This window comes from Petromyzon marinus, unplaced genomic scaffold (assembly GCF_048934315.1).
Source record: "Petromyzon marinus isolate PM22_M1 ecotype Great Lakes invasive population unplaced genomic scaffold, UKy_Petmar_22M1.pri1.0 PM_G_Scaffold_171, whole genome shotgun sequence".
Classification (NCBI taxonomy): Eukaryota; Metazoa; Chordata; class Hyperoartia; order Petromyzontiformes; family Petromyzontidae; genus Petromyzon; species Petromyzon marinus.
This window is the reverse complement of record NW_027422730.1, coordinates 168,536-192,265: the sequence shown is the minus strand read 5'-3', so window position 1 is coordinate 192,265 and position 23,730 is coordinate 168,536. Positions and strand designations below refer to the sequence as shown.

The 23,730-nt window shown below is 38.6% G+C and overlaps 1 protein-coding gene across 1 annotated transcript in view; it reads left to right on the top strand.

Annotated features, from left to right (window-relative positions):
- Positions 1-23,730, top strand: part of LOC142911195 (uncharacterized) — a 134,625-nt gene that overhangs the window by 13,102 nt on the left and 97,793 nt on the right. The window contains exons 11-15 of the mRNA XM_076060296.1: positions 843-1,018; positions 4,199-4,266; positions 4,445-4,497; positions 6,915-7,019; positions 7,212-7,315. Coding sequence (XP_075916411.1) covers positions 843-1,018; positions 4,199-4,266; positions 4,445-4,497; positions 6,915-7,019; positions 7,212-7,315 — 506 coding nt within the window. The remainder of the gene's footprint in view (positions 1-842; positions 1,019-4,198; positions 4,267-4,444; positions 4,498-6,914; positions 7,020-7,211; positions 7,316-23,730) is intronic.

Sequence of the window (23,730 nt, the reverse complement as noted above, 5' to 3'; positions counted from 1 at the left end):
TTTCGGTAAAGTCACCACGTTGAAGGGAAACAAAATAATAAAATATATTTAAAACAATAAAAATTCTCACGACGTTTCGACCATAACACAAACGGTCGTCATCAGGTGTGTCGGTTTGCATTAATTAATTTATTTTTAAACGGTGTTTAAACGGTGTTTTAAAAATAAATACATTAATGCAAACCGACACACCTGATGATGACCGTTTGTGTTATGGTCGAAACGTCGTGAGAATTTTTATTGTTTTATATATATTTTATTATTTTTATTGTTTCCCTTCAACGTGACTTTACCGAAAGAGCTAAGAATATGTATCCGTTCATATTTATTACATCGCTAATATTGTCTGCATTCCTTAACTGGATATTTTTAACGGAATGGTTTTCTTTTTGATTTAAAGCTTTGGTCACTGCAGGGATTCATATTCTTGGTTCTTTCGGGTAAAGTCGCCACGTAGAAAGGAAACAATAAAATAATAAAAATATACAACAATAAAATTCTCACGACGTTTCGACGGCAACTCAAGCAATCATCATCAGGTGTGAACACCACAGCAAGAAACATTTTTCACCGCCACTTATTCCAAATGTTCTTGCTGTGGTTTTCACACCTGATGATGATTGCTTGTGTTGCCGTCGAAATGTCGTGAGAATTTAATTGTTTGATATTTTAATCATTTTATAGTTTCCCTTCTACGTGGCGACTTTACCGAAAGAATCAAGAATAAGGAATGGTTTTCTCTTAGCCTTTTTGGAAAAGTCTCAAGCTTTTTTCACTGTATCTGAACAAATGCAGCGGGTCACCCGCCTCATCGATTTCATCATCGTACGGTCTGAATGCAGGCTGGGATGCAAAACGCGGAGAGAAGTTTTGCGGAGAAGGAGCGAGAGTTCACCGCAAGCACCGCGGGGCAGCGGCTGTCGTGCGACAAGCTGCAGCATGAACGTCGGGACCTGAACGTGATTGTGCAAAACCTGGAGAAGGCAAACGAAGAGTTGACAGCAGCAGCCAGCCAGAGGCAAGTGGTGAACTTTTACAACACGGAACGTGGCGCGTGCCGAGACATTAATCATCGATTTAAAGCGTTCGTGACTGCAAGGATTAATTGTATTAAATAATAAATTAATAAAATTAAATAACACGATAAAATTCTCACGACGTTTCGGCCACAACACAAGCGGCCTTCATCAGGTGAAGGGACGAGACTGCCTCAGCGCTCCAGCGCTGTCCTCCAGACATTCTCGTCCCTTCACCTGATGAAGGCCGCTTGTGTCGTGGCCCGAAATGTCGTGAGAATTTTATCGTGTCATTTTATCAATTTATTATTTTATTCTCAATCTACGTGATGGTGACTTTACCGAAAGAACCAAAGAAGATGTTAATTATCGTTGCGTCGCTATTGTCACGTACTACGCTGGTTGACGCAGGAAAGCACCACGGTGGTGTTCTTCACTCATTTTCAGAGGTGGCGGAGGGCGAGGGCGGGTCGGGGGGGGTGGGGCACGTCCGCCGATAAGACACGGTACAGCGTGAGGGCCGCCACACGTTTTAACACCGCTGGGTTTGACAGCAGCACACGAGGACGACGACGACGACGACGATGGGGAGGTGATTTCAGATCTGGGTATTGTCAGAGGCCGCACAAGAGGCCACCAGGGGCCGCTCGTGGCCCGCCGGCCTTGCAGTGAAGGACACTGCCCCGCAGTGTTCACGTTTAGAAGGGGGTCTGCAATTGTTTTGCAGTAGGGGGCGACAATTGCTTCGTGTTTCCCCCAATTAAGTTATTAGCGAGTTTTCAAGTTTGTGAATTTCAGACGTTGGGAGCTACTAAGGAGAAGGCGCTGCATTGCGTAGAACATCTCTGACTGTTGTGGTATCTGTAAAGCAAAACAAATACAGTACAGTTTAAATTTCCATTTAAAGCTTTCGTGACTGCAGGGATTCATATTCTTGGTTCTTTCGGTAAAGTCACCACCACGTAGAATGGAAATAAAATAATAAAAATAAAACATAAAATAAAATTCTCACGACGTTTCGGCCACAACACAAGTAGCCTTCCTCAGGTGAAGGAACAGAACTGTCGGGAAGACGGCGCTCGAGTGAACACTGCTAAGCTTGGCAGCGTCTTTTAAGCTGGGTGGGAGGAGCAGAGCCCCTTGACGAAGGAGTTTACATATCAACAGAAGGATTTAGCATTGAAGTAGCTAAGTTAATGTGTTGGATTAGCATGATGTTAATGTGAGGAATTAGCATGTAACTGGGAGATTAGCATGATGTTGATGTGAGGAATTAGCATGTAACTGGGAGATTAGCAGGATGTTAATGTGAGGAATTAGCATGTAACTGGGAGATTAGCATGATGTTGATGTGAGGAATTAGCATGTAACTGGGAGATTAGCAGAATGTTAACGTGAGGGATCAGCATGTGACTGGTCACGGAAGTAGCTATGTTAAAGTCCGAGTTTACATATCAACATAAGGATTTAGCATTGATGTAGCTGTGTTAATGTGTTGGATTAGCAGGATGTTAAAGTCAGAAATTAGCATGTAACTGGGAGATTAGCATGATGTTAGTGTGAGGGATCAGCATGTGACTGGTCACGGAAGTAGCTATGTTAAAGTCAGAGTTTACATATCAACAGAAGGATTTAGCATTGAAGTAGCTAAGTTAATGTGTTGGATTAGCATGATGTTGATGTGAGGAATTAGCATGTAACTGGGAGATTAGCAGGATGTTAATGTGAGGAATTAGCATGTAACTGGGAGATTAGCATGATGTTGATGTGAGGAATTAGCATGTAACTGGGAGATTAGCAGAATGTTAACGTGAGGGATCAGCATGTGACTGGTCACGGAAGTAGCTATGTTAAAGTCCGAGTTTACATATCAACATAAGGATTTAGCATTGATGTAGCTGTGTTAATGTGTTGGATTAGCAGGATGTTAAAGTCAACAAATTAGAATGTAACTGGGAGATTAGCATGATGTTAGTGTGAGGGATCAGCATGTGACTGGTCACGGAAGTAGCTATGTTAAAGTCAGAGTTTACATATCAACAGAAGGATTTAGCATTGAAGTAGCTGTGTTAATGTGTTGGATTAGCAGGGTGTTAAAGTCCGAGTTTACATATCAACAGAATAATTTAGCATTGAAATAGCTGTGTTAATGTGTTGGATTAGCAGGATGTTAAAGGCAGAATGTTAGTGTGACGGATTAGCATGCCGGTTTATTTTTTCCTTGTTTCAACGTTAGCACCACGGAAAGCGACGAGCTTTGTTCAGACGGACGAGTCCATCATTGTTCGGAACGGAGGAGGGGGGAGAGGGAGAAGCAGCCACGATGCGCTGGGTCTGCAATTATTTTGCAGTAGGGGGCGACAGTTGCTTCGTGTTTCCCCCAATTAAGTTATTAGCGAGTTTTCAAGTTTGTGAATTTCAGACGTTGGGAGCTACTAAGGAGAAGGCGCTGCATTGCGTAGAACATCTCTGACTGTTGTTGTATCTGTAAAGCAAAACAAATACAGTACAGTTTAAATTTTTATTTAAAGCTTTCGTGACTGCAGCGATTTATATTCTTGGTTCTTTCGGTAAAGTCACCACGTAGAAGGGAAACACTAAAATAATAAAAATATAAAACAATTAAATTCTCACGACGTTTCGACTGCAACGCAAGCAATCATCGTCAGGTGTGAAAACCACTGCAAGAAAATTTTCTTGATATGTGGTTTTCACACGTGAGAATTTTATCGTTTTATATTTTTATTATTTTATTGTTTCCCTTCTACGTGGTGACTTTACCGAAAGAACCAATAATAGAGTACAGTTTGTTTACCGATGCAGTTTTCTGCATCGTTTAATCTGGCTTCTGCCGCACATCACGAACACAACGTCCGCGTGACGATTATCTGAACCGGTCCCGGGCCTCCACTCAACTCGGCCTCAAATGAGTACCCTGGTGCGGTGTGTGAACATTGCCACTGGGGAGACAAAGGCGGCCGGGCGTGGTGCTGGCCACCCACCCCCTCGTGTACCGTGCCGGCCTTAACAATGATGCTCGCGAGCAGCACTTGACCCAACAGTCTGTTAAGGCTACACGGGGACGATTTTCGTCTTGCATTGATTGTGTGCTGCGTTGTGTATGACATTTTTTTTAACAATTAAATGAGGCAGATGTCTTGTTATGTTTTTTTTTTTATCAGGCGCAGCGAAGAAGCTGAGATTCGTAGCAGGCTTGAAAGAAATATTCGTGAAAAAAATACAGAAATAGGTAGGCAACGTTTTGAGAGTGTCAGTGACCATTGCGAGTGTTAATTATTTATCGCACGTGTGACATTTGACCTCTATCAGGAGTGTACATTGTTAACGTCTGTTTAATATATTTTCATCGTTGTCCAACGTTTATTGGTAATCCTTAATTAATATTATCACTCGATTAATATTTTTAGGTAATTTGAAGATTGCAAGCGACAATAACGACATGAAACATTGCGAAACGCTGGTGAGCACATTTCAATGTCGTCTATCGCAATATCAGCCAGAAGAGCGGACGACGTTCAACGTCGCGATTGTAGTTCACAAGTTCATTAGCCAAGTAAAGCCCAATGAGCCAAAAAAGCTCTTTGTCAATGGTGGCTCAGCAAATCATTCTATTTGAACAATTACACAGGTTCACATTTTTAAAATAAATCAATTAGATTGTACTATTTACATTCACATTTGAAACTTTTGTGATCTTAACAGTCGGTTTAGGTGAGGACAGAGATGACAGAGTGAAGGTGCTAAGAGACGATGCTAGATGGTTCCAAAGCTTTGTAGCAGCTACATTAAATGATTTCGATTTATCTTCCCACCCGCCCCACTTCTCTGAAATGGTTCAATTGCGTTGGGATTGTTTTCCGCCAGCGAAGTCACCTGCTTGAGCAAGCTATGCAGCGTTGCCGTATTGGGGCTCGCACTTTGTTACCCAAAAAAAAACACAATCGCTTTTCGATTTATAATAATAGGGTTTTTCCCCTTTTTTCTGGCAATAAAACTGAAACCTTTTTACGAGGATTCACGTCACTGCATTAACCACAATACCTGCAGTCAAAATGCAAACAAAAAACCTACTATGATAATATATATGTGGCATTGTCCTTGAAACTGATTGGTCCACACCAAGGGACGGCTTTCTTTTGAGCCTCGACCCAATTGGTGCTCGACAAGATGACGCCAAAAGGCGTACATTGTCTTTGAGCTGTGTGACGCCTTTTGGCGTGGACCAATCAGTTTCAAGGACAATGCCACATATATTATCATAGTAGGTTTTTTGTTTGAATTTTGACTGCAGGTATATTGTGGTCAATGCAGCGACGTGACTCCTCGTAAAAAAAGGTTTCAGTTTTGTTGCCAAAAAAAGGGGGAAAACCCCTCTATTATTATATTTTGGCACTGGCAAAGGAGGTCCAATGATGTAGATGCTCACCCCGAGCCCTCATTACCTGGATAGTGCATTGTCTTTGAGCTGTGTGACGCCTTTTGGCGTCATGTGGTCTAGCACCAATTGGGTCGAGGCTCAAAAGAAAGCCGTCCCTAGGTGTGGACCAATCAGTTTCAAGGACAATGCCACATATATATTATCATAGTAGGTTTTTTTGTTTGCGTTTTGACTGCAGGTATTGTGGTCGATGCAGCGACATGAATCCTTGTAAAAAAAGGTTTCAGTTTTGTTGCCAGAAAAAAGGGGGAAAACCCCTATTATATTATTATATTTTGGCACTGGCAAAGGAGGTCTAACGGTGCTTTTCGATTTTATCAAACACGGAACGCCGGCCACTGCGTCGGTCTCCGTCGCTGTGCTCGCAACGGCCTTTGGGTCGCGTCCCAATATTTTTTGTTTTGCTTGGCAAGGCGTTTCACGTTGAGCTCCTGAGAGGCTCGGGGAGCACGTGGGGGGGGGGGAGGGGGGAGAGAAAGGGAACGTTCAGACGGCATCCGAGAGCATTTACATTATGAGACCTCCTTTGCCAGTAACAAGATATAGTAATAGGTTCTACCCTTTTAAACTGGCACGAAAAACTGACACCTTTATTCAAGGCATCATGTCTGCAATAACCACAACACAAGCAGTCAAAATGCAAACAAAAGAGACAACTCTGATAATAATATTGGCACTGTCCTTGAATTTGAGTTTTTTGTGCCAGTTAAAAGGGTAAAAACCTATTCCTATATCTTGTTACTGGCAAAGGAGGTCTCATAATGCTCACCCCGAGCCCTCAATACTCTGATAGTGCGTTGTTTTTGAGTTGTACGCCTTTTGGCATCTTCTGGTCCAACACCAGTGGAGACTAGGCTCTAAGAAAAGCCGTCTCGGGTGTGGACCAATCAAATTCAAGGACAGTGCCAATATCGTTATCAGAGTTGTCTTTTTGCTTGCATTTTGACTGCTTGTGTTGCGGTTATTGCAGACATGATGCCTTGAATAAAGGTGTCAGTTTTTGGTGCCAGTTAAAAGGGTAAAAACCTATTCCTATATCTTGTTACTGGCAAAGGAGGTCTCATAATGTAAATGCTCACCCCGAGCCCTCAATACTCTGATAGTGCGCTGTTTTTGAGTTGTACGCCTTTTGGCGTCTTCTGGTCCAACACCAGTGGAGACTAGGCTCTAAGAAAAGCCGTCTCGGGTGTGGACCAATCAAATTCAAGGACAGTGCCAATATCATTATCAGAGTTGTCTCTTTTTTGCTTGCATTTTGACTGCTTGTGTTGCGGTTATTGCAGACATGATGCCTTGAATAAAGGTGTCAGTTTTTGGTGCCAGTTAAAAGGGTAAAACCTATCGCTACGGCATCCGAGAGCTTACGCCCACCGTGGTGCAATAAACACATCTTGGGGTATCGTAGGAAGTGTTGGTCTCGTGTCGTGTCTTGCGTGAAGGAATCCTTAGACGCGTTCAAACGAGAGAGAGCTTCACTCCAAGAAGCCGTCTGTCAAATGGAACAGCGGATAGCCGCCATGGAAACGCTGAAAAACGAAAGCAAGGTATTTCGAACGTTTCTTAAATCTACGGGTAAAATAATAACCCGCGCAACACTTCCCTGTGAGCGTTATCGTTTGCAAACGCGTGTTAGAATTGCGTCAATTGTCGTCGCTGCGGATGCTCTTTTTTGCGCGCACAAATGTGGCAATTCGCGTCGCCCGACGCCGCATCTTGGGGCGTCGTTTACCTTCCAGAGCGAACTCAACGGAGCGAAAGCAAAAGAGCGCGTCTTGGAGAATGACCTCAGAGACGCCTTGAACGCGGTGAACGTCCTGGAATCAGAGCTGTCTCAGGAGAGGTAAATGTTGGAGCGTTATTTTTCAGCTCGCCCATTCGGGCGCATTTAGGCGTTCCCCTCCTCCTCCCCCTTCGCCCTCTCTCCCTTTTATCGTTTCAACCCCCGGCCGTCCTTCCCCCGAGAGCGGTGTCTCTTCACCTTGACCGCAGCCTGCCACCCCTTGTGGCTCTCAGCCGTTAACAACGTCGTACAACGTCGATACGGTAGAAACCGTGGGATCGCGAGCTCGATTCGTTCCGGAAACGTGTTTTGTAATCCAAAGCACTCGCGTATAATCAGAGCACTCGGTACATCAGTTGTGATCACGTGACGCCCGGCAGTACAAAGCGTGTCTACACGTGCGCTGCGCGTATTGCGAGAACCTCGCTCGTTTATCAAGTTAATATTTATTTACAAATGTAGCCCGTCTCGCCAAACACTCGCAGGCCAAGTTACTCGCAATCCAAGGTTTTACTGTACACAGCAACTCCTCTGCACCCCCTGTGGGACGTAAGGCCACAATAAATACACAGGGGTTGATGAAACAAAGTAGTTGTACTAACGTATCCACGCTAAATTTGCGTTTTGTTTTTTCACCTTCTAAAGAAAACAAATCTGGCCGTGTCTCGCACCCCCCCAGAAAGGGAATCTCGCACCCTCAGGTTGTGAAGAGCCACTGCCCTACAGGGTTATCCGAGTTAAGGAAGTAGACACCAGGGAAGTAGAGTTTATTTAAACACATGGCATCGACGGGTTAAAGATATAAAACGCCGGTGAATAATCGGCGTGCTTGACAGGTGTCAAGTCCCAGGCAATGTCGTCTGTCTGTGTGTGTGTGTGTACCTTAAGCGTACACACACACACACAGACAGACGACATTACATACAGACACTTACATACAGACTCTTACATAAAGACACTTACATACGGACAATTACATACAGACACTTACATACAGACACTAAGACACTTACATACAGACACTTACATACAGACACTTACATACAGACACTGAGACACTTACATAGACACTTATATACAGACACTTACATACAGACAGTTACATACAGACACTTACATACAGACACTTACATACAGACACTGAAACACTTACATAGACACTTACATACAGAAACTTACATACACTTACATACAGACACTGAGACACTTACATACAGACACTTACATACAGACACTTACATACACTTACATACAGACACTGAGACACTTACATACAGACACTTACATACAGACACTTAAATACAGACACTGAGACACTTACATAGACACATACAGACGTTTACATACAGACACTTACATACAGACACTGAGACACTTACATACAGACACTTACATACAGACACTGTGACACTGACATACATACACTTACATACAGACACTTACATTGAGACACTTACATACAGAAACTTACATACAGACACTGAGACACTTACATAGAGACACTACTTACAGACACTTACATACAGAAGCTTACATACAGACACTTACATACAGACACTGAGACACTTACATACAGACACTTACATACAGACACTGAGACACTTACATACAGACACTTACATACAGGCACTTATATACAGACACTTACATACAGACACTCACAAACAGGCACTTACATACAGACACTTACATACAGACACTTACAAACATACACTTACATACAGAAACTTACATACAGACACTTAGATACAGATACTTACATACAGACACTTACAGACACTTACATACAGCCACTTACATACAGACGCTTACATACAGACACTTACATACAGACACTTACATACAGACACAAACAGACACTTACATACAGACACTTACATACAGACACTAAGACACTTACATACAGACACTTACACACAGACATTTACATACAGATACTTACATACAGACACTTACATACAGACACTTACATACAGACACTTACATACAGACACTTACATATAGACACTTACATACAGACCCTTACATACAGACACTTAGACACTTACATACTGACACTTACATACAGACTCTTACATAGAGACACTTACATACAGACACTTAGACACGTACATACAGACACTTGCATACAGACTCTTACATAAAGACACTTACATACAGACAATTACATACAGACACTTACCTTGAGACACATACATACAGACACTTACATACAGACACTTACATTGAGACACTTACATACAGACACATACAGACACTGAGACACTTACATAGAGACACTACTTACAGACACTTACATACAGAAGCTTACATACAGACACTTACATACAGACACTTATATACAGACACTTACATACAGACACTTACATACAGACACTTACATACAGACACTTACATACAGACACTGAAACACTTACATAGACACATACAGAAACTTACATACACTTACATACAGACACTTACATACAGACACTTACATACACTTACATACAGACACTGAGACACTTACATACAGACACTTACATACAGACACTTAAATACAGACACTGAGACACTTACATAGACACATACAGACGCTTACATACAGACACTTACATACAGACACTGAGACACTTACATAGACACTTAAATACAGAAACTTACATACACTTACATACAGACACTTACATACAGACACTTATATACAGACACTTACATACAGACAGTTACATACAGACACTTACATACAGACACTTACATACAGACACTGAAACACTTACATAGACACTTACATACAGAAACTTACATACACTTACATACAGACACTGAGACACTTACATACAGACACTTACATACAGACACTTACATACACTTACATACAGACACTTACATACAGACACTTATATACAGACACTTACATTCAGACAGTTACATACAGACACTTACATACAGACACTGAGACACTTACATAGACACTTACATACAGAAACTTACATACACTTACATACAGACACTTACATACAGACACTTATATACGGACACTTACATACAGACAGTTACATACAGACACTTACATACAGACACTTACATACAGACACTGAAACACTTACATAGACACTTACATACAGAAACTTACATACACTTACATACAGACACTGAGACACTTACATACAGACACTTACATACAGACACTTACATACACTTACATACAGACACTGAGACACTTACATACAGACACTTACATACAGACACTTAAATACAGACACTGAGACACTTACATAGACACATACAGATGCTTACATACAGACACTTACATACAGACACTGAGACACTTACATACAGACACTTACATACAGACACTGTGACACTGACATACAGACACTTACATACAGACACTTACATTGAGACACTTACATACAGAAACTTACATAGAGACACTACTTACAGACACTTACATACAGAAGCTTACATACAGACACTTACATACAGACACTGAGACACTTACATACAGACACTTACATACAGACACTGAGACACTTACATAAAGACACTTACATACAGGCACTTGTATACAGACACTTACATACAGACACTTACAAACAGGCACTTACATACAGACACTTACATACAGACACTTACAAACATACACTTACATACAGAAACTTACATACAGACACTTACATACAGATACTTACATACAGACACTTACAGACACTTACATACAGCCACTTACATAAAGACACTTACATACAGACACTTACATACAGACACTTACATACACTTACATACAGACACTTACATACAGATACTGAGACACTTACATACAGACACTTACATACAGACACTTACATACAGACACTTACATACAGACACTTACATACAGATACTTACATACAGACACTTACATACAGACACTTACATACAGACACTTACATATAGACACTTACATACAGACCCTTACATACAAACACTTAGACACTTACATACTGACACTTACATACAGACTCATACATAGAGATACTTACATACAGACACTTAGACACGTACATACAGACACTTGCATACAGACTCTTACATAAAGACACTTACATACAGACAATTACATACAGACACTTACCTTGAGACACGTACATACAGACACTTACATACAGACACTTACATTGAGACACTTACATACAGACACTTACATACAGACACTGAGACACTTACATAGAGACACTACTTACAGACACGTACATACAGAAGCTTACATACAGACACTTACATACAGACACTTATATACAGACACTTACATACAGACACTTACATACAGACACTTACATACAGACACTTACATACAGACACTGAAACACTTACATAGACACATACAGAAAGTTACATACACTTACATACAGACACTTACATACAGACACTTACATACACTTACATACAGACACTGAGACACTTACATACAGACACTTACATACAGACACTTAAATACAGACACTGAGACACTTACATAGACACATACAGACGCTTACATACAGACACTTACATACAGACACTGAGACACTTACATACAGACACTTACATACAGACACTGTGACACTGACATACAGACACTTACATACAGACACTTACATTGAGACACTTACATACAGAAACTTACATACAGACACTGAGACACTTACATAGAGACACTACTTACAGACACTTACATACAGAAGCTTACATACAGACACTTACATACAGACACTGAGACACTTACATACAGACACTTACATACAGACACTGAGACACTTACATACAGACACTTACATACAGGCACTTATATACAGACACTTACATACAGACACTTACAAACAGGCACTTACATACAGACACTTACATACAGACACTTACAACCATACACTTACATACAGAAACTTACATACAGACACTTACATACAGATACTTACATACAGACACTTACAGACACTTACATACAGCCACTTACATACAGACACTTACACACAGACACTTACATACAGACACTTACATACAGACACTAAGACACTTACATACAGACACTTACACACAGACATTTACATACAGATACTTACATACAGACACTTACATACAGACACTTATATACAGACACTTACATACAGACACTTACATACAGGCACTTATATACAGACACTTACATACAGACACTTACAAACAGGCACTTACAACCATACACTTACATACAGAAACTTACATACAGACACTTACATACAGATACTTACATACAGACACTTACATACAGCCACTTACATACAGCCACTTACATAAAGACGCTTACATACAGACACTTACATACAGACACTTACATACAGACACAAACAGACACTTACATACAGACACTTACATACAGACACTAAGACACTTACATACAGACACTTACACACAGACATTTACATACAGATACTTACATACAGACACTTACATACAGACACTTATATACAGACACTTACATACAGACACTTACATACAGACACTTACATACAGACACTTACAAACATACACTTACATACAGAAACTTACATACAGACACTTAGATACAGATACTTACATACAGACACTTACATACAGCCACTTACATACAGACGCTTACATACAGACACTTACATACAGACACTTACATACAGACACAAACAGACACTTACATACAGACACTTACATACAGACACTAAGACACTTACATACAGACACTTACACACAGACATTTACATACAGATACTTACATACAGACACTTACATACAGACACTTACATACAGACACTTACATACAGACACTTACATATAGACACTTACATACAGACCCTTACATACAGACACTTAGACACTTACATACTGACACTTACATACAGACTCTTACATAGAGACACTTACATACAGACACTTAGACACGTACATACAGACACTTGCATACAGACTCTTACATAAAGACACTTACATACAGACAATTACATACAGACACTTACCTTGAGACACGTACATACAGACACTTACATACAGACACTTACATTGAGACACTTACATACAGACACATACAGACACTGAGACACTTACATAGAGACACTACTTACAGACACTTACATACAGAAGCTTACATACAGACACTTACATACAAACACTTATATACAGACACTTACATACAGACACTTACATACAGACACTTACATACAGACACTTACATACAGACACTGAAACACTTACATAGACACATACAGAAACTTACATACACTTACATACAGACACTTACATACAGACACTTACATACACTTACATACAGACACTGAGACACTTACATACAGACACTTACATACAGACACTTAAATACAGACACTGAGACACTTACATAGACACATACAGATGCTTACATACAGACACTTACATACAGACACTGAGACACTTACATAGACACTTACATACAGAAACTTACATACACTTACATACAGACACTTACATACAGACACTTATATACAGACACTTACATACAGACACTTACATACAGACAGTTACATACAGACACTTACATACAGACACTGAAACACTTACATAGACACTTACATACAGAAACTTACATACACTTACATACAGACACTGAGACACTTACATACAGACACTTACATACAGACACTTACATACACTTACATACAAACACTTACATACAGACACTTATATACAGACACTTACATTCAGACACTTACATACAGACACTGAGACACTTACATAGACACTTACATACAGAAACTTACATACACTTACATACAGACACTTACATACAGACACTTATATACAGACACTTACATTGAGACACTTACATACAGAAACTTACATACAGACACTGAGACACTTACATAGAGACACTACTTACAGACACTTACATACAGAAGCTTACATACAGACACTTACATACAGACACTGAGACACTTACATACAGACACTGAGACACTTACATACAGACACTTACATACAGGCACTTATATACAGACACTTACATACAGACACTTACAAACAGGCACTTACATACAGACACTTACATACAGACACTTACAACCATACACTTACATACAGACACTTACATACAGATACTTACATACAGACACTTACAGACACTTACATACAGCCACTTACATACAGACACTTACATACAGACACTTACATACAGACACTTACATACAGACACTTACATACAGACACATACAGACGCTGAGACACTTACATACAGACACTTACATACAGACACTTACATACAGACACGAAGACACTTACATACAGACACTTACATACTGACACTTACATACAGACACTTACATACAGACACTTACAAACAGACACTTACATACAGAAACTTACACACAGACACTTACATACAGAGACTTACATACAGACACTTACATACAGACACATACAGACACTTAGATACAGACACTTACATACAGACACTGAGACACTTACATACCGACACTTACATACAGACACTTACATACAGACACTGAGATATTGACATACAGACACTTACATACAAACACTTAACGTACAGACACTTACATACAGACACTTATATACAGACACTTACATAGAAACACTTACATACAGACACTTACTTAGACACTTACTTACAGACACTGAGACTCTTAAATACAAACACTTACATACAGACACTTACATACAGACACTTACAAACACACACTGACATACAGACACTGAGACTTACATACAGACACTTACATACAGACACTTACATACAGACACTTACATAAAGACATTTACATACAGATACTGAGACACTTACATACAGACACTTACATACAGACACTTACATACACACACTTACATACAAACACTTACATACAGGCACTTACATACAGACACTTACATAGACACTTACATACAGACACTTACATACTGACACAAACAGACACTGAGACACTTACATACAGACACTTACATAGAGACACTTACATACAGACCCTTACATACAGACACTTAGACACTTACATACAGACACTTACATACAGACTCTTACATAAAGACACTTACATACAGACACTTACATACAAACACTTACATACAGACACTAAGACACTTACATACAGACACTTACATACAGACACTTACATACAGACACTGAGTCACTTACATAGACACTTACATACAGACGCTTACATACAGGCACTTATATACAGACACTTACATACAGACACTTACAAACAGGCACTTACATACAGACACTTACATATAGACACTTACAAACATACACTTACATACAGAAACTTACATACAGACACTTAGATACAGATACTTACATACAGACACTTACATACAGCCACTTACATACAGATGCTTACATACAGACACTTACATACAGACACTTACATACAGACACAAACAGACACTTACATACAGACACTTACATACAGACACTAAGACACTTACATACAGACACTTACACACAGACATTTACATACAGATACTTACATACAGACACTTACATACAGACACTTACATACAGACACTTACATACAGACACTTACATATAGACACTTACATACAGACCCTTACATACAGACACTTAGACACTTACATACTGACACTTACATACAGACTCTTACATAGAGACACTTACATACAGACACTTAGACACGTACATATAGACACTTGCATACAGACTCTTACATAAAGACACTTACATACAGATACTTACATACAGACACTTACATACAGACACTTACATACAGACACTTACATACAGACACTTACATATAGACACTTACATACAGACCCTTACATACAGACACTTAGACACTTACATACTGACACTTACATACAGACTCTTACATAGAGACACTTACATACAGACACTTAGACACGTACATATAGACACTTGCATACAGACTCTTACATAAAGACACTTACATACAGACAATTACATACAGACACTTACCTTGAGACACGTACATACAGACACTTACATACAGACACTTACATTGAGACACTTACATACAGACACATACAGACACTGAGACACTTACATAGAGACACTACTTACAGACACTTACATACAGAAGCTTACATACAGACACTTACATACAAACACTTATATACAGACACTTACATACAGACACTTACATACAGACACTTACATACAGACACTTACATACAGACACTGAAACACTTACATAGACACATACAGAAACTTACATACACTTACATACAGACACTTACATACAGACACTTACATACACTTACATACAGACAATGAGACACTTACATACAGACACTTACATACAGACACTTAAATACAGACACTGAGACACTTACATAGACACATACAGACGCTTACATACAGACACTTACATACAGACACTGAGACACTTACATAGACACTTACATACAGAAACTTACATACACTTACATACAGACACTTACATACAGACACTTATATACAGACACTTACATACAGACAGTTACATACAGACACTTACATACAGACACTTACATACAGACACTGAAACACTTACATAGACACTTACATACAGAAACTTACATACACTTACATACAGACACTGAGACACTTACATACAGACACTTACATACAGACACTTACATACACTTACATACAAACACTTACATACAGACACTTATATACAGACACTTACATTCAGACAGTTACATACAGACACTTACATACAGACACTGAGACACTTACATAGACACTTACATACAGAAACTTACATACACTTACATACAGACACTTACATACAGACACTTATATACAGACACTTACATTGAGACACTTACATACAGAAACTTACATACAGACACTGAGACACTTACATAGAGACACTACTTACAGACACTTACATACAGAAGCTTACATACAGACACTTACATACAGACACTGAGACACTTACATACAGACACTTACATACAGACACTGAGACACTTACATACAGACACTTACATACAGGCACTTATATACAGACACTTACATACAGACACTTACAAACAGGCACTTACATACAGACACTTACATACAGACACTTACATAAAGACATTTACATACAGATACTGAGACACTTACATACAGACACTTACATACAGACACTTACATACACACACTTACATACAAACACTTACATACAGGCACTTACATACAGACACTTACATAGACACTTACATACAGACACTTACATACTGACACAAACAGACACTGAGACACTTACATACAGACACTTACATAGAGACACTTACATACAGACCCTTACATACAGACACTTAGACACTTACATACAGACACTTACATACAGACTCTTACATAAAGACACTTACATACAGACACTTACATACAAACACTTACATACAGACACTAAGACACTTACATACAGACACTTACATACAGACACTTACATACAGACACTGAGTCACTTACATAGACACTTACATACAGACGCTTACATACAGGCACTTATATACAGACACTTACATACAGACACTTACAAACAGGCACTTACATACAGACACTTACATATAGACACTTACAAACATACACTTACATACAGAAACTTACATACAGACACTTAGATACAGATACTTACATACAGACACTTACATACAGCCACTTACATACAGATGCTTACATACAGACACTTACATACAGACACTTACATACAGACACAAACAGACACTTACATACAGACACTTACATACAGACACTAAGACACTTACATACAGACACTTACACACAGACATTTACATACAGATACTTACATACAGACACTTACATACAGACACTTACATACAGACACTTACATACAGACACTTACATATAGACACTTACATACAGACCCTTACATACAGACACTTAGACACTTACATACTGACACTTACATACAGACTCTTACATAGAGACACTTACATACAGACACTTAGACACGTACATATAGACACTTGCATACAGACTCTTACATAAAGACACTTACATACAGATACTTACATACAGACACTTACATACAGACGCTTACATACAGACACTTACATACAGACACTTACATATAGACACTTACATACAGACCCTTACATACAGACACTTAGACACTTACATACTGACACTTACATACAGACTCTTACATAGAGACACTTACATACAGACACTTAGACACGTACATATAGACACTTGCATACAGACTCTTACATAAAGACACTTACATACAGACAATTACATACAGACACTTACCTTGAGACACGTACATACAGACACTTACATACAGACACTTACATTGAGACACTTACATACAGACACATACAGACACTGAGACACTTACATAGAGACACTACTTACAGACACTTACATACAGAAGCTTACATACAGACACTTACATACAAACACTTATATACAGACACTTACATACAGACACTTACATACAGACACTTACATACAGACACTTACATACAGACACTGAAACACTTACATAGACACATACAGAAACTTACATACACTTACATACAGACACTTACATACAGACACTTACATACACTTACATACAGACAATGAGACACTTACATACAGACACTTACATACAGACACTTAAATACAGACACTGAGACACTTACATAGACACATACAGACGCTTACATACAGACACTTACATACAGACACTGAGACACTTACATAGACACTTACATACAGAAACTTACATACACTTACATACAGACACTTACATACAGACACTTATATACAGACACTTACATACAGACAGTTACATACAGACACTTACATACAGACACTTACATACAGACACTGAAACACTTACATAGACACTTACATACAGAAACTTACATACACTTACATACAGACACTGAGACACTTACATACAGACACTTACATACAGACACTTACATACACTTACATACAAACACTTACATACAGACACTTATATACAGACACTTACATTCAGACAGTTACATACAGACACTTACATACAGACACTGAGACACTTACATAGACACTTACATACAGAAACTTACATACACTTACATACAGACACTTACATACAGACACTTATATACAGACACTTACATTGAGACACTTACATACAGAAACTTACATACAGACACTGAGACACTTACATAGAGACACTACTTACAGACACTTACATACAGAAGCTTACATACAGACACTTACATACAGACACTGAGACACTTACATACAGACACTTACATACAGACACTGAGACACTTACATACAGACACTTACATACAGGCACTTATATACAGACACTTACATACAGACACTTACAAACAGGCACTTACATACAGACACTTACATACAGACACTTACAACCATACACTTACATACAGAAACTTACATACAGACACTTACATACAGATACTTACATACAGACACTTACAGACACTTACATACAGCCACTTACATACAGACACTTACATACAGACACTTACATACAGACACTTACATACAGACACATACAGACGCTGAGACACTTACATACAGACACTTACATACAGACACTTACATACAGACACGAAGACACTTACATACAGACACTTACATACTGACACTTACATACAGACACTTACATACAGACACTTACAAACAGACACTTACATACAGAAACTTACACACAGACACTTACATACAGACACTTACATACAGACACTTACATACAGACACATACAGACACTTAGATACAGACACTTACATACAGACACTGAGACACTTACATACCGACACTTACATACAGACACTTACATACAGACACTGAGATATTGACATACAGACACTTACATACAAACACTTAACGTACAGACACTTACATACAGACACTTATATACAGACACTTACATAGAAACACTTACATACAGACACTTACTTAGACACTTACTTACAGACACTGAGACTCTTAAATACAAACACTTACATACAGACACTTACATACAGACACTTACAAACACACACTGACATACAGACACTGAGACTTACATACAGACACTTACATACAGACACTTACATACAGACACTTACATAAAGACATTTACATACAGATACTGAGACACTTACATACAGACACTTACATACAGACACTTACATACACACACTTACATACAAACACTTACATACAGGCACTTACACACAGACACTTACATAGACACTTACATACAGACACTTACATACTGACACAAACAGACACTGAGACACTTACATACAGACACTTACATAGAGACACTTACATACAGACCCTTACATACAGACACTTAGACACTTACATACAGACACTTACATACAGACTCTTACATAAAGACACTTACATACAGACACTTACATACAAACACTTACATACAGACACTAAGACACTTACATACAGACACTTACATACAGACACTTACATACAGACACTGAGTCACTTACATAGACACTTACATACAGATGCTTACATACAGGCACTTATATACAGACACTTACATACAGACACTTACAAACAGGCACTTACATACAGACACTTACATACAGACACTTACAAACATACACTTACATACAGAAACTTACATACAGACACTTAGATACAGATACTTACATACAGACACTTACATACAGCCACTTACATACAGACGCTTACATACAGACACTTACATACAGACACTTACATACAGACACAAACAGACACTTACATACAGACACTTACATACAGACACTAAGACACTTACATACAGACACTTACACACAGACATTTACATACAGATACTTACATACAGACACTTACATACAGACACTTACATACAGACACTTACATACAGACACTTACATATAGACACTTACATACAGACCCTTACATACAGACACTTAGACACTTACATACTGACACTTACATACAGACTCTTACATAGAGACACTTACATACAGACACTTAGACACGTACATATAGACACTTGCATACAGACTCTTACATAAAGACACTTACATACAGACAATTACATACAGACACTTACCTTGAGACACGTACATACAGACACTTACATACAGACACTTACATTGAGACACTTACATACAGACACATACAGACACTGAGACACTTACATAGAGACACTACTTACAGACACTTACATACAGAAGCTTACATACAGACACTTACATACAAACACTTATATACAGACACTTACATACAGACACTTACATACAGACACTTACATACAGACACTTACATACAGACACTGAAACACTTACATAGACACATACAGAAACTTACATACACTTACATACAGACACTTACATACAGACACTTACATACACTTACATACAGACACTGAGACACTTACATACAGACACTTACATACAGACACTTAAATACAGACACTGAGACACTTACATAGACACATACAATCGCTTACATACAGACACTTACATACAGACACTGAGACACTTACATAGACACTTACATACAGAAACTTACATACACTTACATACAGACACTTACATACAGACACTTATATACAGACACTTACATACAGACAGTTACATACAGACACTTACATACAGACACTTACATACAGACACTGAAACACTTACATAGACACTTACATACAGAAACTTACATACACTTACATACAGACACTGAGACACTTACATACAGACACTTACATACAGACACTTACATACACTTACATACAAACACTTACATACAGACACTTATATACAGACACTTACATTCAGACAGTTACATACAGACACTTACATACAGACACTGAGACACTTACATAGACACTTACATACAGAAACTTACATACACTTACATACAGACACTTACATACAGACATTTATATACAGACACTTACATTGAGACACTTACATACAGAAACTTACATACAGACACTGAGACACTTACATAGAGACACTACTTACAGACACTTACATACAGAAGCTTACATACAGACACTTACATACAGACACTGAGACACTTACATACAGACACTTACATACAGACACTGAGACACTTACATACAGACACTTACATACAGGCACTTATATACAGACACTTACATACAGACACTTACAAACAGGCACTTACATACAGACACTTACATACAGACACTTACAACCATACACTTACATACAGAAACTTACATACAGACACTTACATACAGATACTTACATACAGACACTTACAGACACTTACATACAGCCACTTACATACAGACACTTACATACAGACACTTACATACAGACACTTACATACAGACACTTACATACAGCCACTTACATAAAGACACTTACATACAGAAACTTACATAGAGACACTACTTACAGACACTTACATACAGAAGCTTACATACAGACACTTACATACAGACACTGAGACACTTACATACAGACACTTACATACAGACACTGAGACACTTACATACAGACACTTACATACAGGCACTTGTATACAGACACTTACATACAGACACTTACAAACAGGCACTTACATACAGACACTTACATACAGACACTTACAAACATACACTTACATACAGAAACTTACATACAGACACTTACATACAGATACTTACATACAGACACTTACAGACACTTACATACAGCCACTTACATAAAGACACTTACATACAGACACTTACATACAGACACTTACATACACTTACATACAGACACTTACATACAGATACTGAGACACTTACATACAGACACTTACATACAGACACTTACATACAGACACTTACATACAGACACTTACATACAGATACTTACATACAGACACTTACATACAGACACTTACATACAGACACTTACATATAGACACTTACATACAGACCCTTACATACAGACACTTAGACACTTACATACTGACACTTACATACAGACTCTTACATAGAGATACTTACATACAGACACTTAGACACGTACATACAGACACTTGCATACAGACTCTTACATAAAGGCACTTACATACAGACAATTACATACAGACACTTACCTTGAGACACGTACATACAGACACTTACATACAGACACTTACATTGAGACACTTACATACAGACACTTACATACAGACACTGAGACACTTACATAGAGACACTACTTACAGACACGTACATACAGAAGCTTACATACAGACACTTACATACAGACACTTATATACAGACACTTACATACAGACACTTACATACAGACACTTACATACAGACACTGAAACACTTACATAGACACATACAGAAAGTTACATACACTTACATACAGACACTTACATACAGACACTTACATACACTTACATACAGACACTGAGACACTTACATACAGACACTTACATACAGACACTTAAATACAGACACTGAGACACTTACATAGACACATACAGACGCTTACATACAGACACTTACATACAGACACTGAGACACTTACATACAGACACTTACATACAGACACTGTGACACTGACATACAGACACTTACATACAGACACTTACATT